The sequence below is a fragment of the Morus notabilis genome, unplaced genomic scaffold (genome assembly GCF_000414095.1).
Source record: "Morus notabilis unplaced genomic scaffold, ASM41409v2 Scaffold1245, whole genome shotgun sequence".
NCBI classification, from domain to species: domain Eukaryota; kingdom Viridiplantae; phylum Streptophyta; class Magnoliopsida; order Rosales; family Moraceae; genus Morus; species Morus notabilis.
In genome coordinates, this window is record NW_010362534.1 from 171,086 (window position 1) to 196,296 (window position 25,211).

The 25,211-nt window shown below is 34.0% G+C and overlaps 1 protein-coding gene across 2 annotated transcripts; it reads left to right on the forward strand.

Moving 5' to 3' along the window:
- On the forward strand, positions 1-24,904 carry LOC21394791 (DNA-directed RNA polymerase III subunit 2). Of its 2 annotated transcripts, none has more exons than XM_024168307.1 (39): positions 1-94; positions 412-479; positions 583-682; positions 781-902; positions 1,173-1,265; positions 1,405-1,477; positions 1,559-1,649; positions 1,753-1,805; positions 1,948-2,012; positions 2,296-2,404; positions 2,537-2,647; positions 4,419-4,478; positions 5,563-5,601; positions 6,192-6,242; positions 6,346-6,444; positions 8,725-8,784; positions 8,882-8,974; positions 9,295-9,396; positions 10,943-11,053; positions 11,180-11,296; positions 11,950-12,066; positions 12,192-12,272; positions 12,399-12,503; positions 12,579-12,659; positions 12,748-12,879; positions 12,966-13,010; positions 14,094-14,171; positions 17,064-17,203; positions 17,335-17,425; positions 18,119-18,237; positions 18,331-18,466; positions 18,552-18,682; positions 19,350-19,475; positions 19,567-19,622; positions 20,188-20,258; positions 20,345-20,429; positions 20,565-20,668; positions 23,885-24,013; positions 24,553-24,904. In XM_024168307.1, exons 2-39 carry the CDS (start codon positions 448-450, stop codon positions 24,601-24,603), a joined length of 3,459 nt encoding a protein of 1,152 aa, XP_024024075.1. In that variant the 5' UTR covers positions 1-94; positions 412-447; the 3' UTR covers positions 24,604-24,904. The 2 variants fall into 2 exon arrangements, with proteins under 2 accessions (XP_024024075.1, XP_024024074.1); XM_024168306.1 differs by having other exon boundaries at positions 417-479.
- The last annotated feature ends 307 nt before the right edge of the window (positions 24,905-25,211 follow it).

The following is a 25,211-nucleotide window of genomic DNA, read 5'->3' on the forward strand; positions in this document are numbered from 1 at the left end:
CCTTTCAGAAAAGCCCAGCGAACCCAAAACTGCCCGCGCGCAGCAACGCCCAACCCAGCTCCGCCCGCGCTCCGTCCTCTTCTCCGCCGTCAGAGTTAGTTTTCACATCTCTTTCTCTCTCTAGTTCGCTCTCACTCCCTCTCTCCGTCTCGCTCTCTCTCTTTCTCTCTACGTTTCTCTTTCTTCTGGTGGTCGCTCAGTAGGTTGTGAAATAAATACCTCCTCAAAGCTTTCATTTCATATGCAAATAGTTTTAAGAATTATAATGATTCTGAAAGAAATCCACTGGTTTTAATTCCCCTCTGCTTATGCGTTTATGTGTCTAGAGTTTTTCTTAATGATATTTTAGTCTCTGATTAGAGTGTAATTTTGTTTTTGCTCCATAATTTTATTTTTATTTTTGGGTGCCAGAACAGAATACCTTATTGTTATTGTAACTTTTGCACAATGACTGTCCATGGAGACTCGTCCATTACAAGGTACTTTTTTTTTGTTTAGTCTTTTGGGTTATTGTTGAGGTTTTGGAGCAAGCGTTTTTTAGGTTTCAAGATTACATTGAATGATGTTTTGGTGTTTGAATAGTGACGGCACAATCCTGAGCCCCGCTATTGATAAGCAATTCCTGGCTGCTCCAATCAAAAGAGCGGTCGACAAGTACCAGCTTCTCCCTGAATTCTTAAAGGTATGCTTATTAGAAATTTACTCATTTATGAATGTATTTTGAATGGTTTTACTTGTGTGGTTATTGTCATTTTGTTTGTTGTTTTAATGGAATTGTAGGTGAGAGGTTTGGTAAAGCAACATTTGGACTCATTTAATTATTTTGTCAACACGGAAATCAAGAAAATTGTGCGCTCCAACAGTCGCATTGTGTCCAGTGTCGACCCGAGTATATATCTCAGGTTAATTTTTTTTGTTAATTAATTCATGTTTAAGTGTTTGATGGAAAACTGGATGACTTTACTCTAATTTGTCAATAGTTATTTTCTTTCAGTTCTAATAAGAATGCCAAGGTATTTTTATGCTTTGCCTAATTGATGATTGTTTGAAGTAAAGAGGGAATGTTGTTGTACTGATTGCAAAGTTAGATATCTAAGATGAATTCTCTTTCTTCATAGGAACAGGGTATCGATCATCCTTTATGTTAAAGTTTATTTATATTTTCTATGTAGGTTTACTGATGTTCGAATTGGTGAGCCTTCCGTCACAATGGATGGTGTCAGTGAAAAGCTTGATCCCCAAACGTGTCGATTGTCTGATCTGACGTAAGATTCATTGTCCATGGCTTGCAATCTTTTCTGTTTTTCTTTTTGCTGGATTTGACATTCCCATTCCTGTTGGTGGTATTGATGTATAAAATGGTTTTGTTCGTTTCTTGATTTGTCCGGTATTTAAATAATGTAGGTACGCTGCTCCCATTAAGGCGGATGTCGAATATATTCATGGAAGTCATAACCAAAAAATTCAATCAGGGAAGGTATGCACAAGCTGTTGTTGTTGGCACATATATTTGCTTGAGCACATGTATTTCTTTGCTATATCTCGCCTATTTTTACAGACTGATGTTGTTATTGGAAGAATGCCTATCATGTTAAGGAGTTGCTGTTGTGTCTTATATGGAAAAGATGAAGCTGAACTTGCAAAACTAGGTTGGTGTGCGTTTTCTGTGTTCTCTTGTAACAAACACAGTGGTATTTATTCATCCCTTACACGTTCTTGTTTATTCATATGTTTCTTTTAACTTGCCTATAGGTGAATGTCCACTTGATCCTGGGGGATATTTTATTGTCAAAGGAACTGAAAAGGTAAAGTACCGTCTTTACTCTATTGTATTTTGGATCTGCTTATTTTCAATATGGTTACTTTTTATGTTAGAGTTCTAAAAGTGGTGACACCTATTTATGGTTTATGTGCCCTTAATGTGATATGACTAATCTGATCTTCCAGGTTCTTCTCATACAAGAACAACTTTCTAAAAATAGGATCATCATTGACACTGACAAGAAGGGAAAGTGAGTATCTCTTCGTGGTTTGTCATGTATTGTCACTCTTTTTTTCCTTTAATCTTTTATCATCAATAAAAGAAAGTTCTACTAAAAAAAGATTCTTTATTTTTTTTTAAATGTCGACGGGTATAACACCTCTCTCTCTCACTCTCTAAAAACACTATCCTTCTGTCTTTTCTTATTTCATATATATTATGAAATATTGTATTTTCTACATTGTTTAAGCCTTTGGATGTTGGCACTTGATGGTTACTTTTAATTGTGGCTTCTTTCCTTTTTCTCTTTTCAGCATAAACGCATCTGTTACGAGCAGCTCCGAAGCAATAAAGAGCAAAACTGTCATTCAGATGGAAAAGGAGAAATTGTATTTGATGCTTAACCAATTTTCTACCAAAAAGGTAATCATTTCACTCTTTTCTTATTAAACACAAAAAAAAAAAAAACTTCAAATCTTTGTTTTTGTTTCTGCTTTACTTATTATCCTAGCTGTTTGATGTCAGTGATATTTACTTTGCTAATATTTTCTCTAGATTCCTATTATGGTGGTCATAAAGGCCATGGGAATGGAGAGTGATCAAGAAGTAGTACAAATGCTTGGAAGAGATCCTCGGTATAGTGCTCTTCTTATGCCATCTCTCGAGGTGAGAATCCACTCAAAGATGTGTCTTGCTTTGATGGGAAGTTTAAATACTTCCAGAAAGTATGATTTAGGATGGGATTGTTCTTGGTCTTAAGTAGGAACGTATACCAATGTAATGATTTTGAACATTTAGGCTCGTCAATGATAAATCATGTTGAAAAATCTTCCAAACAAGTCCGAATTGGAACCTGTTAATAGTTTTGTAACTGTTTTACATGACATACTGTTTTTCAAGTACCAGCATAGATGTGAATGCAATATATTATAGATTAGAGGGTAGGCCACTCAAAGATGTGTCTTGCTTTGATGGGAAGTTTAAATACTTCCAGAAAGTATGATTTACGATGAGATTGTTCTTGGTCTTAAGTAGGAACGTATACCAATGTAATGATTTTGAACATTTAGGCTCGTCAACGATAAATCATGTTGAAAAATCTTCCAAACAAGTCCAAATTGGAACCTGTTAATAGTTACTGTTTTACATGACATACTGTTTTTCAAGTACAAGCATAGGTGTGAATGCAATATATTATAGATTAGAGGGTAGGCTTAATTGGAATAACTCATTGAAGTTGATAAATAGGGCACGGCAAGAGTGTTAATGGATAAGCCTTTTATAGATCCTTGATTGTTTGTTTTGTTTGTTTTTGATGGATTTTCAGATTTTTATAAGATTTTTAGACATTTCCTTTTGCCTTAACTAGGAACATATACCCCTATAATGATTTTTAGATTTTCAGACATTAATGTCACAAGAAAAGTACAAATAAACAGAGGACAATGTGTCGCAAAAAATTATTACAAAACAAACCAAACAAAGCAATGCCAGGACTGAAACCAAAAACATAGACCCAAAAACCACTCTCAGTCTCAAAGGCCCAAAACCAAAAACAGAGGCTAGATGGTATTTTATGTCCTCTGCTACACATTGGTTGGCTGTTTTTCTCTCTTTTGATCTTTGTATCTTTTGTCTGTTTACGACATGTATCTCTTCTGCTCTAGTTGCTTGCTGATATTACATATGGACTTCGTATTCTGTGGAATATCATGGCATTTTTCACTACAAGGCTGGTTTTGAAGTCCTTGGATGTTTGTTTCTCAAGTTTGCTATCTTTTCTTTCTTGCACTAAGCTGGTGGTGGGTCATGGAGCTAGAATTGAAAGAGAAGACTGTTGGAAGGGAAAATCCTCCTTATCTGTGTCTTTTCCTTGTTCATAATGTTTCTGTTTCTACCATGCTTGTTTCCCATGATTCCTCCTCGTTGGATGTTTGGAAGTTTAATTTTCACAGTGTTCAGTTTGGTACTGAATCATAATACAGTTTGTTCAAAGGCTTACAGCTCTTGCTACTCTCTTGTAAAGCTTCTTTTTTTTTTATTATTTATTTATTTATTTTTAACTCAAGGTGATTCCCAGATTGTTGAAGATAAGCTTCAGGATGGAATCTTTTTGTGGGATAGGATTCGGGACTGGGCTTCGCTGTCCACTTCATCTAAACACCTTAGAAATGTTCATTAGCTTCTAGGAGTTGTTTTGTGGCGTCTTCTTTGTTTTCCTATGCTCTTTCGAGGACCGTTTTCCTTTTTTTTTTTTCTTTGTATTCTCCTTTTTCTATTGTTTTCTTGGAAAAGCTTGGATAATTTATATTCTAATAGTTGATACTATAAGAATCATTTTTTAAAACCTATTTGAGTCTGTGACATTTTCTATTATCTTTTTCCAATTTCTTTATTGTTCTTATCTTTAGATTTATATTGTATTGCTTAATTTCAGGAATGTGGTAAGGAAGGCATATACACACAAGAGCAGGCCTTGGGCTATCTAGAATCAAAGGTAAACTAAGGTTGTTTACTGTAATGCTTAACATGTCTTAAAGTGATCATAGATCTTTAAGCATTAAATATATTGGCCCAACATATAAAGTTGAACCTGTACATCCACTAGTTTGAATAGGGATTTCACGTTCTTAATTTTAATTAGAGTTCATTAGTTATTTTCTTTTTTTGAAAGTTTTGCAGTTGGGCTTATGTAAAAATTGACCTTTTTATCATAAAAGGAAAAAAAAAAAGAAAAAAGAAAACAGAAAAGGTATCATAACATTTATGATTTTCTTTTTGTTTGGTTTCTATTAGAGTTTATTATCTACTGATTAGATTGAATTTCTTTTTTATTGTCAATGTTCCCTGTGTTATAAAATTAGATTAAAATGCGAGGTTCTCATCTTCATTAACACATTGTCTTTATACAAATATACGTGGCATTTGTACAAGACCTTAATAAATGGACTTGAGAATTAAATATTTAACTTTTCCTTGTGCTATGGCGGACACATTTTAAGGCTTATAATCTGTCTTTGATCATATTAAATTGGAAGCATGTTGTGGGTCATCGGATGATATGAGAGCTGTTTAGTTTTTGCTGTATTTGTTTACTCTCTCTCTCTCTTCCTTGCTAAGAAGTAACTACTCTCTCTTCCCACCTTGTACTTATTTTTTCTTTCTTTTTGAAACCCCTTGTCCTTGGTTGGCCTTTTGATTTCATTCAATGATTGTAAAACAAAACTGTGCTTTCTACTTTCATGTTATTTTGATTTCATTCAATGCTTGGGTAGTTTGTCAAGAATTGTTCTGATCGGTTGTTGTTTCCCTTTATTCTTGTAGTCTTTTTCTTTTTGTCTTTTCCTGGATGGATATCTCATCCGTGGAAAAAAAAAACACTGAATTTGTAAATTTTTACTATTTTAATGAAATTTTGTCGTTTCTTATAAAAAAAAATGTACTTTCTACTTTCAAGTTTTAACGTTGTTAATCATTGGAATGAAATAAACTGATAATAGCATACGCTATCCATCTTATTTGTTGTTTAATAAATGCATCTCCTTGTTCATGTTTTAGTTATAATTGAGTGCTTTTTGTAGGTGAAAAAACCCATGTTCCCTAGTGCCTCATCTGAAAAGGTACTCCTTTCTCTAGACTCTTAAACTTAGGGATTTCAGCACAAATGGCCCTTTTTGAAGGATTTTTTTTAATAAATGGCCGAAGTTTTGTAAAATTACACAAATGGCCGTTGTTATTAACTTATTGGTCAATCACTGATTAACTCAGCAGTCTATCACTGATTGACTTAGCGGTCCATCATGATTGATTTTAGTTTATCACTTTTTAACTTGATGCTTCTTCATTATTTATCAATTTTAGTTAATAATTAACTAAAATCAATTAGTAATTAATCAATTTCAATTAACAAATTATAAGTTTTATTAGTTATAAACCATTAATAAATTATGGGCCAATCACTCACTGATTGGCTGTGGGTCATTGACTCCTTATAAAAATGGTCATTTTTGTAAAAAAGTTTGGCCATTTTTGTAAAATAAAAAGTCGGTTATTTATGAAAAAAGGTGGTAAAAAAAAGGCTATTTAGCTAATTTTTCCCTGAGCTTATTTCTTTCACTTTACGAATGTGCTTGTATGTTATTATTTCTCGTTGTTCAGACACTAATTTGATAAAACATGCGAAATCCGCTTTTTTTCACTTGCGCAATAGGATGATAGAGTGATGGCAATACTTAAAGATGTGTTCCTCGCAAATGTTCGGGTACTTTTTCTGTTTTCCTTTTATTTTTAATGTTTTTAGCAGTGTTCATATGCTTACTCAATTCACACAACGCCTCTATTTCTTTTATTTCTCTTCCACTTAGGTGCATGGTAATAACTTCCGCCCGAAATGCATATATGTTGCTGTAATGATAAGACGCATAATGGATGCGATCTTAAACAAGGATGCAATGGATGACAAGGTAGGTGACTCATGAAAACATGGATCTTTGCTGTTATAATAGTATATACCTTAATTTTTTTTTGAACCAAGATTGCAAATTAGGATGGCAAGACATGGTTCATACCTGAGTCATGAGTGTCAGTGACGAGCTAGGCGTTAAGTTCAAATTTATTTCTGAACTTTGCGTTACATTATGTTTTCAGAACTTATATGTCAGAAATCTTTCAAATTGGTACTGGTTTTACGTTGGAAAAGAAAAAGGGTGCAACAAAATTAAAGGGCCTGTTTGGTAACGTTTTTAAAATGATTTTGCTTTCAATACAAAAGTAAAAATGAGATTGTTTTGAGAATCATTCTGGGATCAATTTTGAAATTGTGTTTGGTTGGTTTTGAAGAGATTGTTTTGAGTATAATAAAAAAATGAAATCGTGTTTGGTTATAATTATTAATTAATATATTATAATACTGTTGATAAGTACTAGAAAATGAAATCAGAAAATAGAAAACAACTTTCAATCGTTTTCTAATTCCTTCACAAAAACCATTCTCACTGTTTTTTGTTTTTGATTTTGTTATCAAAACATTTGTTAAACAAATATGGTTTGCAGACCGTTTTCATTTTCGTGACTCAAAAGACGTGAAAAACGTTTTAAAAAACAAGCAAAAATGAATTTCAAACGCACCCAAAGCTTCTAACACCCTTATGGGTGCGTTTGGTAGTGCTTTTTGGAGCCCAAAATCGCTTATCTAACATCAGAAGCTGATAATGGTGTTTGGTAAAAACCATAAAAAGTGATTTTTAAAGAATTTTTGAAGAATCTATAGCCAAAATCAGAAGTAGCCCAAAGACAAATTTGACTTTTAAATTTTGCAGGAATCAACATTGTGCAATTAATGATTATCAATAAAGTTATATTAAATAATTAATAATTAATTACTAATTATATTATATATTAATTAATAATTAATAAATAGATATACGTAATAACTAATAAATAGATAGTAATTACTTAATTATTAATTAAATATTAATTTATTACTATTAAGTTTTTAATTTTGTGAATAAAATAATAAATAATATAGCAATTATTTATTTAGTTAAAGATTAATTACTAAAAATTAATTATATAACATATTAACAATAAAACAAGCAATAATAGGTTATTAAATAAATAATTAATAATTAATATAACAATCATTATTATGTTAATTATAATCTATTAATTATTTAATAGTTGGTAAATAAAAAATAAATAGTAATTACGCAATTAATAATTAATATTAAATTATAATTATCAATATGTAATATATTAATCAATAATAATTAATAATTGATAATTAGTAATTAATCATTATAAAAAGAATAATTATCAAAAATTGATCATGTGATATATCAAATAATAGATTATTAAATAAACATAAGTAATTAATTAACTAATTATTTAATTATGTAACTAATAGTTAATAATTACGTATAATCTAATAAATATGAGTACATTACTAACATAGTTAATACTTATAATTAATTACTAATTACTATTTTTAATTGTTTAGCGTATTAATTTATTATATATATAGTTTAATTACTAATGTACTTATTAATAATAATCTATCCATTATTATTATATTATTAATATATAAATTTTTATTTGCTAAATAATTATCAATTATTAATTACTTTATATATTAAGTTAAAATTATTAATTACAATCATCTTAACTACCCACAGCAATTTAACCTCACAATTTACCAAACGCTGCTACACTGCTTTTGGAACCAACAACACTTGTATAATTACAATTTTCTAAACACTCAGTTGTTTTTTGTAAGAGCTGTTTTTTCCTTTAGCACAGTTAAAAGCAATTTTTTCATAATCTATAGTACTACCAAACTGGCCCTACGTATAGAAGTGTCTTTACATATTAACAACCATTCGAACAAAGAATTGCAAGGGCCACGGAAATGTTCTTCCAGTTTCTTTTAGTTACCGTAAGAATGAGAAAACCACTATCCTCTTAAGTGGATTCCTTTTATTCCAACAACTATTAGTCCAAACTCCAAATAATTCATCCCTAGGTAGGAAAATTATTTGTTTGTCGCTAGAGTCCTATGTGAACTTGCAGAGAATTTCCTTTAATCTCTAGATCAGTCTTTTCGCCTCTAGCACTCATATGGCAATAACTTAGTAGTTGTGTCGATTGAGAAGGGGATTCATCTTAATAATTTTGTCAGTATTGACTTTCGAGTTGGTGCGCGTGTGTTGTGTGGACACTAAAGTTTTTTTATTCCATGTTTTAAGGATTATGTGGGGAACAAGCGTTTGGAATTATCTGGTCAGCTTATTTCTCTACTTTTTGAGGTATGCTTGGTTGTGCTCTATTCTGTTGTATAATGGTTGGCTTTTTATATTTTTTTTATTTTATTATTTATTTTCAACAATCTTTTTAATATTTCAGGATTTGTTCAAGTCAATGATTACTGAGGTTAGGAGGGCTGTGGACAATATTTTATCAAAGCCGAGCAGGTCAAGTCGGTTTGATTTTTCTCAGGTTAGTACCGTTAATTGTTACCTCAAAAGAATTTCAAGTGAAAACTTGACCAGCAATCTTCATAATTCATATCACCTTGTTTTTAGATATTTATATCTCTCAGAGTATATTGACAACCTCACAACCCTATTACATGTATTTTTGTTTCAACTTCTTGACTTGTGCTTTTGTTTCATCACATGAAGAGACTACATAGAATTTTTTGTACCTGTTGACAAATATTTTGTACAGGAAATGTGATTTCAAACTTCATTTTGTTCGCTATCTTTTTTTCTTATTTTATAACATGATATAAGTTTTTCATCCCTATCTTAATGCAGTATATAGTCACCGATAAAATAACAGTTGGCCTTGAAAGGAGCCTTTCTACTGGAAATTGGGATGTTAAACGGTTTAAGATGAACCGGAAAGGCATGACACAGGTTGTTTAATTCCAATAATTTCCTTCCCTTATTTCTTCATCTGCTCGGAGCCTATCTATATCTTGCATTAGTTGTAACATATTCACCAGACATTTTCCTACTTGAGTGAATGATTCTTGGCCCATGTGTTATCATTCCGCTGATAAGTTTTATTGTTTTTTCTGTAAAAACACTGACCACCGAAGAGATTTCAAGCTATGACTAGTTTCATTGTATTTTGATCTTTACTTTATCAGTTATGATAAAACCTAAAGCTGTGGAAGAGACTAACCGAAACACCCAAAGAGAAACCAGCCTTTCACCAGGTGAAACTATAGGTTCAATTCAAGGACTTTCAATTTAAAACTAATAGTCAATTTGATACCATTAACATAATTCGTTCAAAATAATAATAATTAAAAAAAAAAAAACCAAGGGTCAATTTTCTCTCAAGTTCTTTGATAAAGAACAGACTAGTGAGAAGTGCTGAATGAATAGTCTTTTTACTGTGCATCACATCATTATTGTCATATGATTCGTATTGCCTAGAAACCTGGAAAAAAAACTTCAATTTTTTTGTGGAAAACCAACTTCCAAATGAAATGAAAAGACTCAAAACCAGTCAAAGGGTGATGTTTAATTAGAATAGAAAGAATTATAATAGTATCTTAATGGACCACATATTTTGATGTTGTTCGGTTCATAAATTTTAACCCGAAAGTTTGAAGAGACATTCAAATTTTTATGAGAGAAAACACTCCAGCAAAAAGGTTTGAATAATGATTCAACCCCGCGAAACAAATGACACATTTTATTGTTGGACCTTGGCCTTAACCAAATCCCTACAAGTGTTTTAAAGGAAATTTAACAAAGAAGCAAGATCTAGTGGTTTCTTACCATTTAAGTTATGATAAGAAAAAGGGGAAAGAATTTGGTTTCTAGAATGAGATGGAAATTATGTTTTTTTTTTATATTTTAAACAAAAAACATCTAATGCAGATAACACAAGACAACTAACACAAATCCAAACCACAAGAGAACTCCCAAGTCCATTACAAAATTATATCCCATCCCCTTAACATATCAGAAAATGAGACATCAGCAAAGTCCTTGGTATTAAGCTACCCAATAGTTGATTCTTTTCGAAACCTCTGCAATCTCTTCCTTGACTTCTTCAAAGATGTGTTTGTTCCTCTCCAACCTAACTCCCTCGTAGCTTCCTATAAAACCACATTCCTCCTCTTATTTTTATTGTTCTACCGACCATTGAATTACTATCCATCAAATCTACGTTTCTGATTGGGATCACCTAAGCAATTCAAAAATCCCCCAATATACTATAACAAATTTTCAATGAGATGAAAAGAAGTTGCTTAATATCTGAAGGTTTATTTTTTTATTTTTTTTTATTTTTTATATTTGTTAAAAAACTTACATTTCTTTACTTTCTGCCTTCCATATAACTTCTTAATTTTACATACATTTTGGTTTGTATCATTTTCTTTGTCAATTCTTTGATTAAAATTTCATTTATAAAGCCTGTGCTTATAGCTAATCCTTCTATTAGGTGTTAGCTAGGTTATCCTTTATAGGTAGTCTAGGTCATATGACCAGAATCCTACCTCAATTTGAGAAGTCAAGGAAAGTAAGTGGTCCAAGAGCATTGCAACCTAGTCAGGTAAAGAGTGATGTGCAAACATTATCTTAAAACATGTATCTTGTATTTCACATTGTTAGCAGTTGGAATCTGAATATTTATTTTTCTTTCTTTTTTCTTTTTATATGTTTTTCTTTCTGCTATAAGTGGGGTATGCTTTGCCCTTGCGATACTCCTGAAGGTGAAGCCTGTGGACTTGTGAAAAATTTGGCTCTTATGACTCATGTGACAACTGATGAAGAGGAAGGCCCGTTAATTACTCTGGTATTTTTTGTATTAGTATTGAAATTTTTAAATGTCCGTGGAGTTTTGACTGCTGTGTTAATTAATGAGTGAGTCAAATAGGAAAGCAGAAGCAAATGCCCCTAACAATTAAGCCGCAGATGGATTGTTGTTGTTTCTTTTTTTTTTTTTTTTTTTTTTTTTTTGGGAAAACCCTTTTTTTTTTTTTTGGTAGAACAACCCTTTGTAGCTTATTCTTTTGACCTCGATTGTCTTGTTATTAGGTCGAGGGGTTGTGTGGTTCCCTAGGTTCTTTTTGCAATGTCGTCTTCGTTTCAAGGGGTTGTGGGGTTCCTTAAGTCTTTTGTTCTCCTTTTGTTTTATGTAGCAAAAGTTTTATTTCTTATTTAAAAACAAGAAAAAAATGACACTATACCTTGCAAGTATGATCTTTACAAATTGCAAGAAAATTGGTACTCCGAAAATTATGCATGTAGACCTTTCCATATGCATGATTAAAAGATATGTGCGTAAAATTACAAGCTATGCTAAGATTTTGGTATGTTACAACCGGCCTCTCAAAATTGCAAAGTCAAACTTAGCAGAAATATGTTTTATTGAATGTATCAGTTCGTAAGTCCCTTTATGCCTAGTATTTGATGATTTTCTATTTACCTGAACTATTGTTGGATTAGTGCTATACTTTGGGTGTTGAGGACTTGGCATTTCTCTCTGGAGAAGAGCTTCATGCACCAAATTCCTTTCTTGTTATATTCAATGGGCATATACTTGGTAAGCATCGGAGGCCACAGGTACGTGCAATGTTCCATATTCATGGGCAAATATATATGTAACTAACTATTTGATTTTATTTTCTACTTTGAACGATTTATCTATTTTTTCCTGTTGCTGTAATAACCTTTTTCTTCCTTTGTAGGCTTTTTCTACGGCAATTAGAACGTTGCGTAGAGCAGGAAAAGTTGGAGAGTTTGTAAGTGTCTTTGTCAATGAAAAGCAGGTAATCCTTCTATCTTGCCATTTATCCCCAGGACCCCAATCCAATGCATTTAAGTCTGGTTTGCTAGTTTTGGCACTTATTATAGCCTGCTAGTAAATGCCAAACTTGACAAAAATAATACTCCAGCGGTGTGTATACATTGCTTCTGATGGAGGTCGAGTTTGCCGTCCATTGGTCATTGTTGAGAAAGGCATGTCAAAGGTCAAAGAACATCATATGAAGGAGTTGGCAGTAAGTCATTTATTTGTGCCTCTTCTTGAAAAAATTTTTTAGTTTAATGTTTCACATGCTTGGTTTCCTTCTTAGGATGGAGTCCGTACGTTTGATGATTTCTTGCGGGAGGGATTGATTGAGTACCTCGATGTTAATGAGGAAAACAATGCTTTGGTGTGTTCATGTCTTTTATGTTCATTGGATTTTGTTTTAGATGCTAGCTTTTAGAGCATTAATAATGTGATTACTTATTTTATTGTAGATTGCATTATACGAAAAAGATATTAAACCAGAAACAACCCATCTTGAAATAGAACCCTTCACAATCTTGGGTGTCTGTGCCGGACTGATTCCGTACCCTCATCATAACCAGTCTCCTAGAAATACCTATCAGGTTTGCTTCTTTTACCCCTTTTACATTTTATCAAAATATTTTGATATTTCATCATTTCAAATTATTGATTTTTACCACAAATTTAGTGTGCTATGGGAAAACAAGCTATGGGAAATATCGCATACAACCAGGCAAGTATTAATATATATATATATATATTTTCTCTTTTGTCATTGTTGTCGCTTCTTTTCTTTCCTTTTCTTCCTTTATTTTGTGTGTGTGTGTGTGTGTGTGTGTGGCTCTTGAGGTTATTCTTGCTAATAAGTATTTCCTCTCATGGGGGTGTTCATGTTGTTTTGCATTACCTACATGGTTTCTTCTTGTTGGCAAGAAAATTTTGATTACCTTTGTTGATTTATGAAGAATTCATGTCGCATTTTCTCATTCTTGTTCGAGCAACTTGATTCATTCCATAAGTTGCTCTTCTCTCGTTGCCAGTTCAAGAAATTCAAGTTAATAGAATGTGGCCTTAACAATGCATATCAAGCATGCTATGGTGAAGATTTATATGATTTTAGAGTTGGTCTAATTTTAGGGCTTAGACTTAATAAAGGAAAAAACATGTTGATTGCAATAAAACTAAGAATTTAATCTCAGGGATGTTTCTGGGTATTTAGCCCTTGACATGTCTCAGAATCCTTGTTAGTGGCAATCCTGTTTAGATAGAGCTTTAGAAATCTTACAGTTTAGATGGCCGAGGGCTTATGTTTTCTGAGATAGGAAACTCGCATTGATTATATAAGTGTTTGTAAGTATTCCAACTTAGCTAGCTACTATATCCCTCTTTAGAAAATTGGGTGTCTGTGAAGCTTTAAGTTCTTGACTTCGTCATGCCTTAGTCCATTGCTTTTGATGTCACTGACTCCCCTATTATTATTTTTTTGAAACATCATATATTGTTTTCTTCTTCTATGATCACATCCTTGAAGCTAAAGAATTTGTAATTTTCTGGATAAAATCGAGTTTCCCTTTTTATCCTACCAAGATTGCAAGTGTGTTTGCATTGTATATTTATGTCTCAATTTGTACTCATTCTGTTGTGTCCCTGTTCTTCTTTCTTCTTCCTTCTTCTTTTGAAAGTGAAAAAAAAAGTTGTATTGTTTTGGCTTTTTTATGTTTTGTTATTTGTTATTTATTAAATTGTGAGTGTGTTTGCATTGCGTTTTTTACAGCTTACGTGCGACTAATACAAGCGTATTATCTTGATTTTGTAGCTGTGTCGGATGGATACTTTACTTTACCTATTAGTCTACCCTCAAAGACCACTATTGACGACAAGAACAATTGAGCTGGTTAGTTAGTAGTATATGCTTTACCTGAAATTCTGTTTGCAACCATCTTTTTCTTTTTCTTTTTTTTTTTTAAAAAGAAAAACTTCTTTCATTGATGCAATTATGAATTACAGGTATAGAGGATAAGGTATCCTCTAAAACAAAAAAGTACATAATGAAAAAGAAAAGATAGGCAGAAGTAAATAACATAGTAGCAGAACTAAGAAAACTAAAGAAATAACACAGCCATCATCTTCCTGTATCATCCTTCCAATTTAAAATGATCAAAGAAAAAGGAATCTCTTTAAACACTATATGTTGATAAGAACCAGGAACTGGTCTATAGTTTAGTGATTAGTTGTTGACGTGGATGGTCGAGGAATCTTGTTGAGGAAGCATTTTTGGTGATAACTGAATTTAGTTAGTTTGTTAGTAGAGGGGCCTATAAATAAGAGGAGGGCCTCGAGAGGTGAGGGAGCTTTTGGGTTGTATAGAGTTTATTGAGGAGAGTCGGTGATCTCTCGAATATCACCATTGTTAGTGAGTTGATTTCTTGCGTTTGAATAAAATTCTCATTTCTTTGTCTCGTTCTCTGTCAATTAGTTGAGGTTTCCATCATATGTCAATGCTCGTAGGAACGCTGAGAATTCTTCTTAAAATATCCATCACCTCCATTTCCTTTTCTACAAAAATTTTGGCGTTTCTTTCCATCCACAAAGGTCAAAGGAGAGAAATCACCATACATCTCTATAAAATTTTGTCATTTTGTGCGAACCAATTCCCATAACCTGCCTAATTTAACAATTCCGTCCATAGAAGTCTACCCACTTTGCAATGTAACATGTGATCGGTTGTTTCTCCCTTAGTTCTACATATAACACTCCCTTAGTTCTACATAGAGTACTCTAGGAAGGAAATAAAGCCAAATGAGGATTCCTCCTTTGTACTCTGTCAAAAGTCTAGTTTTCCTGAAAGACCAGCCAATCAAAAATATTAATTCTGAGTGGTACACTAGATTTCCAAATGAAGCTGAAAGGTTCAAAAATGGAGTTGGTGATGTAGGATCAATATAAGAATGAGAATAGAGGTAGAAGAATAGACTCAAGATAGAGAAGAAAAGCCACTAGAGAGAGAAATAGTGGGAATCGAGAGAGAGGAACAAGAACTCAAAGAGAGGAACAAGAACTCAAGAGAGATAAACCATTGATTTCAATATTTATTACCATTGTCTATTATTTGTATGCTATAGCTAATCAAAGAAAAATAAAAGAAACAACCAACATCGTATCAATGATATACATAACCATTGTCTATTGTTTGAACTTTGAATTGAAATTACGATGCTACTATAATTATAGCAAAACCAAATAACATAAGAGGAAACTAAATCAACACCTAATGAGAAACTAACCCTATCTCTAAAATAGTTTAAATTCCTAATTAAGCAAAATAGGAAACTAGACCAAAATAAAATAAGGAATGTTTACAATTGGAAACTACCTAATAAAAGAAGTCCTTAATAAGTGGAAACTAAATATTAAAGTAAACAATATACGGATCCCATTAGCTAGTTTTTGTGTTTTCTAAGAGAACCAAAGAATGGTTTGCAAGAGAATTTAGAAGGATCACTGTTTGATACCAAAAATCCTCCAACTTCTTTGTTTAAAAAATCAAAAAACTCATTTTTTAACTTTTTAATTTTGCTAACATATTGACTATTTATAAGATGATTTGTGGTTTTATAAGCCCTTGGTTCCCGTCCCTTGCAATCCAGTTTCGCAAGGGTGAAATCTACCTAATAGGTTCCTAACAATTGGTGTCAGAGCTAGTCCACCACGTTGTCGGTTCAAGTCAAAGCACTTGCGTTATAGGTTGGATTAAGTTGCTTCCCTGTAGCCGTCAAAGTGCCGAATACTAAATTTCAAGTGAAGCTGCCGAAGACAAAAGAGCTATCACCGGGTCAGTGTCGATAATATAGGCTGCTGTTGATTTGGGCCCAAGCATGGTGGATTGTTACAAACTACCACGTCGAGTTTGGCAGCAGACGTAGTATGGGCTGTTACGGTACGGACGGGGCGGCTTGGGGAGGGCTACTATCCAATAGAAGGCGGGACCCTCGAAGTCATCTAGCTGGGAAGATGGGCCATCGTGGACGACAGCTGCGGGGTGTGACAGAATGTTTTATACCAAAAGTTTCGCGAAAGTATAAGGTTATTAGTAGGTTTATTAGCCCTCAAGTCCCTGTTTTAACCCTTGGGTAGAACTCATCCCCAAAAGCTAGCTTGTAGGGAGAGGGTGCCCAAGTGGTTATAAACCCACATGCTAAGCACATACTTTAGCAATGTGGGACTCAACTAGGATCCTAACATACCACCACGCTTCCGACACCGACGTCCACAGCGGCCCACTCTGGATGGCCCACTCTGGCCTTTCTAGGTCGCCCCTTCTGCAATGTGGGCCTGAGGAGGGCTATGCTCTGATACCAATTGTTATAACCCTTGGGTAGAACTCATCCCCAAAAGCTAGCTTGTAGGGAGAGGGTGCCCAAGTGGGGTTATAAACCCACATGCTAAGCCCATATTTTAGCAATGTGGGACTCAACCAGGATCCTAACAGTCCCCTCCTCTTGCAAGCTGGTTTTGCAAGGGTGAGTTCTACTTGATGGGTTCCTAATCGTCATACAATCGTACCCAGCGAATTGGGATGGACGAACCAAATGGGAAACAGTTAAAAACTTGAAGTAGAGAATGCAAATCCTCCATCTCTATCATTAAGACCTCTTCAAAAGCCATAGTTCCAATTCGTATCAGTGTCATTGGTCATGGATAAGATATCAGCCATGTGAGCATGGGGGGTAGATATTAACAATGTTTGCAAGCCTCTACTGTGGTTTAATTGTTTAACTACTTTCAGGTTGGCTATGATAAACTCGGAGCAGGGCAGAATGCAACTGTTGCGGTAATGAGTTACAGTGGATATGACATAGAGGATGCAATAGTCATGAACAAGGCTTCTCTAGATCGTGGTTTTGGCCGTTGTATTGTCATGAAAAGGTTATCGTATTCATTCTTTTAATTTTCTGATTGGAAGGACTTTAAGCAATCATTGCAACATTTGAACAACTAATATTTATAGGTACTTTTTACATTACTGGCTGCTTATCTTGGGTGCTCTTAATGAACAGGCTCTCTGCCATCAATCAAAAGTATGACAATAACACACAAGACCGGATAATTAGGCCTGATAGAGAAGGAAGTGATGCTGCGAGGATGCAGGTAATAGTTGCAATATGAGTTGTGTAGTTCCTTTTGTGTTTATAGCAGCTTAGTTTTCATCTGTTGTTGTGTATATAAAACCTTGCCTGATGTATCATTGTCATGAATTTTGGCTCAATAACAAGAGCTAACATTATACACTCTACTGAAGTGATCACTTGTAGATTTCATTGCTTTCGATGATAGGTAAAGTATAAGTTGTCCACTTTGTTGAATTACTATTCTGTTCATGAGTACTTTCTAGTTTCTACTGCCGCAAGTACTCTACATGTTCATAATTATTCATAATTATTTGTTAAAATATTCTATGGAGTGAACTATCGTGTATTGCCCAAGACTCTCTAAAGCTTCTACTCTGGTTTATGTTGTTTAAGTTGCAGATGATTTTTAGAACAATAAACAATTGTAAAAGATTATTATTGTTGGAAGAATCTAGACTTTACCACCTAATCGTAATCACTATTTGTATAAATTTACGTAAAGTTGAATATACAGAAAATGATTACCACCTTTAAGTATTTTCTTTTCTATAAAGTAAATGTGTTCTTTGAACAGGAGGAACTTGTTGCAACCTTTTTGTATGTCTTTTTAGATTGTTCACCACAATTTGCACTTGATAGTTTGCATTTTCCCCGTTTCTTCGATATGATTCCAAATTAATGTTAGGCCCTGAATATTTTTTCTCTTCCATAGGTATTAGATGACGATGGTCTTGCTGCGCCTGGTGAAATTATTAGACCAAATGACATCTATATCAACAAGCAATCACCTAAAGTTACAAAGGGGCCAATGAGGACTGGATTAACAGATAGGTCAGTTATTTGCTTTTTCACATAGCTATACATATACATATCTATTGATATTGACAATTTATATAATCTACGTACCCTTATTTGCATATGCAGTGACTATAAGCCTGCTTGTCAAACATTCAAAGGTCCCGAAGGAGAGTCCTGCGTTGTGGATAAAGTAGCACTTTATTCTGACAAGAATAATAACTTGTGTATAAAATTCTTGATTCGGCATACTCGTAGACCAGAGGTAAGAGAGTTTGGTTTTAGTGTCGTTTTGAAATCTTGCCTCATTTTTCGGTATGCTGCTCTTAATTTCAATTTCATGAACATAGGTTGGTGATAAATTCAGTAGCAGACATGGACAGAAAGGTGTTTGTGGCACCATTGTCCAACAGGAAGACTTCCCATTTACTGAGCGTGGCATTTGCCCTGATCTAATCATGAATCCTCACGGATTTCCAAGGTAAACTGTTTCTGCTTCTAGAACTAGACGACAGTTGAATTTATACATAGTTCTTACGATGCGAAATGAGATTATCAGTTTAATATCCATTTTTCCTTTTTTTCCACTATACTTTGCTTAGTAATTAACAAATTTTGATAACAAGATGGACTTTGTGGCTGTTTCTGTTTGTATTTATTAGAATCTGGTTTGCAATTTAATGGAAGTTGTGTTGCTGAAACTAAAGATGGAAATATAATGTTTGAACGTGCATTTGGAATGTAGGTGATTGGATTTATAATGCTGCTGATTGACCGTCTAGAAATCTTCTTTTATTACCGTTATTATTATTGTTATTGTTATTATTATTATTATTATTATTATTATTATTATTATTATTATTATTATTAAAGAGAAATTCCTTTCATATTTGGGTGTTTCAGAATGCTCTTCAATATGCAAAAGCAAGCATTCTATTTTTAATATTACAGATATCAAAACAGTTAATTCGAAGCTTAGACAAAAGTAGGAGAGTTTTGCATGTTTGGGGCTGGAGAAATTTCTTTTATGTGTTTGTTCAAGCTATTATGTCTTAAGAATCCTACAGAAATCAGTGAAATTTTAATTTAAAAAGGATTTCTGTGATTTCCAAGTCATTTTAGTATTGGTGTTCTGTTGTTATGATCAGCCGAATGACTGTCGGCAAGATGATAGAGCTTCTTGGGGGCAAAGCTGGAGTTTCATGTGGCCGATTCCATTATGGTAGTGCCTTTGGGGAGCCAAGTGGTCATGCAGATAAAGTGGAGGATATAAGGTGCTTCAAATCTTTTTTGCCTCTTTCATTTGACCTCCTTATCTTTTTTGTAATTTATTGCCTTTTCTTCCTGCCTTTCCGTTTTCATCAGTAAAACACTTGTGGAAAAGGGGTTTAGCTACAGTGGCAAGGACTTCATATATTCAGGTTTGTCTATTTTTCAATTAAAAGTCATTCCATGTGAAGGAGATGGCATACATAGGAATTCAGGCCGCTCTTTTTTTCTTTTTGATGAGAGCAAATTTTGTTCAGAGGGTTACAAAAGAGAATAAAAGAAAGACAGGAGGACCAAAAGTCTACTACCCAATTAAAGAAATGCAATATTGAGAAATTAAACAACAATCATTCAGTTCGGTGTAATGTTTTGGCCAAGAAATTGCAATTTGAAACATGTGTTTATTATATCAAGCACATGTATCTGCCACGTACTTGGTTTTCTTATTTTTTGAGAGTTTAAAGGTGCCCATTTTTTAGAGTGAACATTAAAAAAATATTGCAAATTTACTGATATCTTGTGCAATGACATTTTACTGATAAAGTAAGTGATTGTTACGACTACCATCTTTAGATATGATGCTTAAAATCTCAATAACTTAAGCTGTTGGTACTTTGTCCTAAACTTTTTAGTTGCTTCTTTAGTTTATACTAACAGAATGACAACTTCTTGGTTGTTACTGAACCGTCATAAATCTTGGTTCTTTTTTCTCCTCAGGTATTACAGGGTGCCCACTACAAGCGTATATTTTCATGGGACCGATATACTACCAGAAGCTAAAGCATATGGTCAGATTCAAATGACTTAAAGAATTTTGATCCTATGCTTTTTCTTAACTCTATATTTTACTAACCTCCAACTTTGTAACGCTTAGGTTTTGGACAAAATGCATGCTCGTGGTAGTGGTCCTCGAGTCATGCTAACAAGACAACCAACTGAGGGGAGAGCTCGGAATGGAGGTTCTTTTTTTTTTTAGTTTATTTATTTTTAAAAAAAAACTACATCTTTGTATATGTGCGCATTTACTTATATACATGTGGAAGGACAAATTTTCTTTTTTAACTAATGTATATTTGATCATATTCGTTTCTCAGGTTTACGTGTAGGAGAAATGGAACGTGATTGTTTGATTGCGTACGGAGCGAGTATGCTGATTTTTGAACGCCTCATGGTTTCCAGTGATCCTTTTGAAGTTCAGGTATATTGAAATAAGATTAACATTACTCTGCATAATCCACTGACGTGTAAAAATACCTTTTTTTTTTTTTTGAGAAGAAACATAAATTTTATTAATGGAAGAAAAAAATACAAGCAGAGGAAGGCATTTCCTCCCCAAAACAAAAACTAGCACAAATCAGAACTAAAATACAAATGACCAGACCCAAGGAAAAAACAAAAATGGAGATGAATTACAAAAGGAGCCCAGCTTCTAATCAAATCTGAAAAAATTGGCCTACCAAAACTCTCTCTCTCCCTCTCTCTCTCTATACACCCAAGTGGAGACCCAAAACTTTATATTGCCCATACGACACCACTCTCCTCCACACGCTCTTCAAAAATTCTGCTATTTCTTTCTAAACCAAATGCCCTAGAAGACTGCTAGAATATCAACTCGCCACAAAATTCTGCCCCTAGGACTAATGTTAGGAGGAGGGGATTGCCCAAGGGAGGCCAAATATTTTTTAAGAAAAAAGATCACCCAGGAGAGAAGGAACAACGTAGGAACAGTTGACTTGCTGATTCTCCCTCCTCCTTGCATTAAATACACCAAAAAACACTTGAATTTTAGAAGGAACTTGGATTTTCCAGAAACTATTGTTCGGCTATCAGCATTAAAAAATGAGATCAAACCAAAAATGGCCTGTTTGGGTCCGGGTCCCACACTCTTCTATCCTGCAAACCATCATTTAGGTGAATACCCCCCCAAAATCAGAAACCTTCTCCGAAACCTCCCTCAACTCTCTATTAGTCAAATTCCTTGAGAACTTGATGTCCCAAGAATGAATGTTAGTACCCTGGGGCCCAGACACCGTGAGCAACCCGCAATTGGCTGATTCTGGAGGCGAGGAAACCAATACGGAGCCAGGAATCTCAAGAACAAAGGCATTTCACCACACCAAACATCCTCCCAAAACTTGATCAACTCCCCTGAACCATTTGACTTGCTGGAAGCGGCCTTCTGCAGCAGACTAAACAGATTTCCTCGGGCATCTGAATGTGGATCTGGAGGCTGCCCTGGAGTCCCAATTGTTTTGATTCAATCCATAATTCCCTTCAATGACTATGCCATAAAGAGTCTCTTTCTAAGGGGAATCTCTATAACCACTTTGCCAACAAAGCTTCATTTTTTTCCCTAATGTTACCAATCCCCAACCCCCCCACATTTCTTTGGTCTGCACACCTGCTCCCAAGCCACTAGATGAATTGCATTATTCTCAGAGTATCCCTTCCACAAAAAATCTCTCATAAGTTTTTCATCTCCTCTGCGATACCAATGGGAATCCGAAATAAAGACAACTAATAAATGGCAGCAAAGACAGAACAGATTGCATTAATGTGAGCCGGCCCATTTTGACAAGTAAGCTTTTTTCCACCCATCCAATCTTTCCGAAACTCTGGACAAAACCGGCTCCCAGAAATTATGTTGCAATGGGTTTCAACTGAGAGGTAATCCCAAATATTTTACTGGCCAGGAAGCTACTGTGCAGCCAACAATTCCCACCAAATTAGACAACCTTTCTTCTTCCAAATTGATTCTAAAATTGAACTTTTATCCAAATTAACCTTCGAACCAGACATTATGCAGAAAATATCCAGAATAAGGGATAAGTTTGCCAAGATTTCCTCATCTGGTAAACTGAAAAGGAGGGTATCGCCAGCGAACTGCAAGTGGCTGATTTGGACGCTTGATCTCTCCACTTCATGTGGTTTTGTCAAAGAAAATTTGACCACTCTCTCAACAAGTCTACGTAAGGCGTCTACAACAAGCGTAAACAAATACTGGGATAATCGGTCCCCGTGCCTGAATCCCCGAGAAGCTGTAAATTGCCCTGTGGCCTTCCATTAACCATCACCGAGTAAGACACCAATGTGAGACATCCAGAAATCCACCTTTTCCATCTCTCCCCAAATCCTCTTCTTTCTAGAATGAAATCCAGGAACTTCCACTCCGCACGATCATGACTTTTCAAAACATCAATTTTTATAATAGTACCCTCCCTTCCTGAAACTCTATAATGCTCGACCACCTTATTCGCCACCAAAGCTAAGTCTAGGATTTGCCTCCCAGCAATGAAGGCTTCTTGAACCTCCGAGATGTTTTCCTCAAGAGCGTCCTTCAATCTATTCGATAGTGTTGATAGCATCTTGCAAGATAGGCAGTTTCTTGGGGGGTCGAGTTATCTGCATTGCTCGCGTTTACTTAACACTCGGCACATTTCTGGCGACCAAATCTGTGCAGTATTTCAGCACTATACTTTAAATTGTGCAGTTGGGCGTTTGTACTGTTTGAAGAATAATAAGTGTGTTAGTGTAGTGTAGTGAACTGTTAAGTAACGTTTTTTTTCCCTTTTTTTTTTTTTTTTTTTCTTTTTTTCATTTTATAAGTTGCTATCTAGTGGGCATGAACTTCTTATCATAAAACCCTCAATATATATAGTTACCATCAAATATAGAAATTTGATCACGTGGCATGATAAGAATCAAATTTCATTAATTTTTATAATTTTTTTTAATCAACTATCCAATTTATTACAACCGTCGGATCAATATCTTACGATTAAAATGACTATACCCATCCAAAAATAAATAATGGAGTAACCATTAAAACCACACCCAATATATATATAATATATGTATAACAAAAGCTCTGGAAACCCAATATCTAAGCTCCCGTTTGTTTCACTGGTTTAGTTCAGTTTAACTTAGTTTGAACAGTGAGCATAGTTTCAACTGATGTTTAGTAAACATGTAGTTTGAATTATATTTCCTGTTCAAATTGAGTTAAACAGTCCAACTTAGAGTTTAGCTCCCTCCTCTAGTTCAACCGTTCAAATCATTTTTGAACAGTAAAAAAGTGCCCACTCTCTCTGCTTTTTACACCTACCAAACACAAATTCCAATTTTATTCCCTGTTAATTTTAGAATTTTAACTGCACATCCAAATGTCAATTCAAACTACAGTTTAAACCACAGTATGAATTTTTCTGTTCAAATCAAAAAGTTTGAATCAATAAAATTCAATCCAGCAAACCAAACGGGGGCTAATTCTCTCCTGTGAAAAACACTCGTTCTCATAATTTAATTCTAGTGCATATGATGCTTACCTTATCATATTTGTCATAGCCGAAATGATTTGGATAAATGCTTACTTCAAGTGCTCCATTTCAGCTGATATTTTTGCACACGTACACAGGTTTGCAGAGTTTGTGGTTTGTTGGGGTACTACAATCATAAGCTTAAAACCGGAATTTGTTCATCATGCAAGAACGGCGAAAATATATCTACCATGAAGCTACCATATGCATGCAAGCTCCTGATTCAGGTATAATTTAATTTGTTGATTTTGCTTATTAGTTATTAGGGTTAGTATATTTGTCTCCTTACACTGTACATTATTTCCCAAGCAGTTTAAAGGGTTTGTTGGGCCCACAAATGGTTATGTTAAATTTTATTATCACGTACCATAGTCAGAGTATGAATATAAGATGACAAGTAAATTTTGTTGGTTAAGGGAACTTCTGGATGTAAATTAATTGCATTACGCTACAGCCATGAGATACTACTTCCGGATTTTGTTTTCTTTTTCGGTTGTTCGACTGTTTAAATTTCGTCCTAAATAAGCTAGATCAGTCTACATTTGAGGGGAAAAAAATGCCACTCTTATTCTGGAAAAAAAAAAAAAAAAAATTCTTTCGTATGTATGTCCTTGTCATGTGTTTGAATATTCCTTGAGTTAACGTCTTGTTTGTGCAATTTGGGTTGTCTTTTAAAATGTTTTGCATAATTCGCCACTGCCTGGATTTTCTTCAGTTTTGCTGGTTCTAATTGTTCCATTTCTACTGCTTAAATTCATTCTTACAGGAACTCCAGTCGATGAACATTGTTCCTCGATTAAAACTAGCTGAGGCGTAACGAGGTTCGTTTGCATTTGCTTGGAGACGCTCTACGATAAGTTTTTTTTATATTTTATTTTTTTCCAGATAGCTGTTGAAATAGAGGAGGCAACAGAGTCATGTGCTGAAAAAAAAAAGACAAAAAGAAAGGAAAAAAAAAGAAAAAAGAAAGCAATGAATCACCTGTAAGATCTTGTACATAATAGTTAACTGGAATTTTATTTATATTAGAATAAAAACCCCACTAATGTTGGGGAGCCAGATATATCAGTTACATTCAAGGTGGACAATTCAATATTACTAGCTTCTTTTTATTATTATTATTATTATTATTATTATTATTATTATTATTAAGGTAACTACATTCTTGTCTAAATTGTGTGGGGTTGATTTCCACTAACTGTTGTTTTTTCTATTTTCTATTTTATTTGTTCTTATCGCTTACCCCTTATTTCCTTCATGTAAAGATATACTCTTGTACGTTTGAAATAAAGAGAGACAAATTATATGGTTTCAAATGTGTTGACGGACAAACCGTTCCATAGGGCATGGACGGAATACCGTTCTAAAGAGCATGGGCGAAATGGTAATGATCTGATATATAAATACACACACACACACACATTT

What these genes read in the sequence shown, in the direction of transcription:
- LOC21394791 (XM_024168307.1), top strand. Translation starts at nt 448, where the DNA reads ATGACTGTCCATGGAGACTCGTCCATTACAAG. An exon ending in AAAAAATTCAATCAGGGAAG is followed by an intron (nt 1,478 to 1,558) that starts GTATGCACAAGC and finishes CTATTTTTACAG; the next exon opens with ACTGATGTTGTTATTGGAAG. An exon ending in AGGACTGGATTAACAGATAG is followed by an intron (nt 18,238 to 18,330) that starts GTCAGTTATTTG and finishes TTGCATATGCAG; the next exon opens with TGACTATAAGCCTGCTTGTC.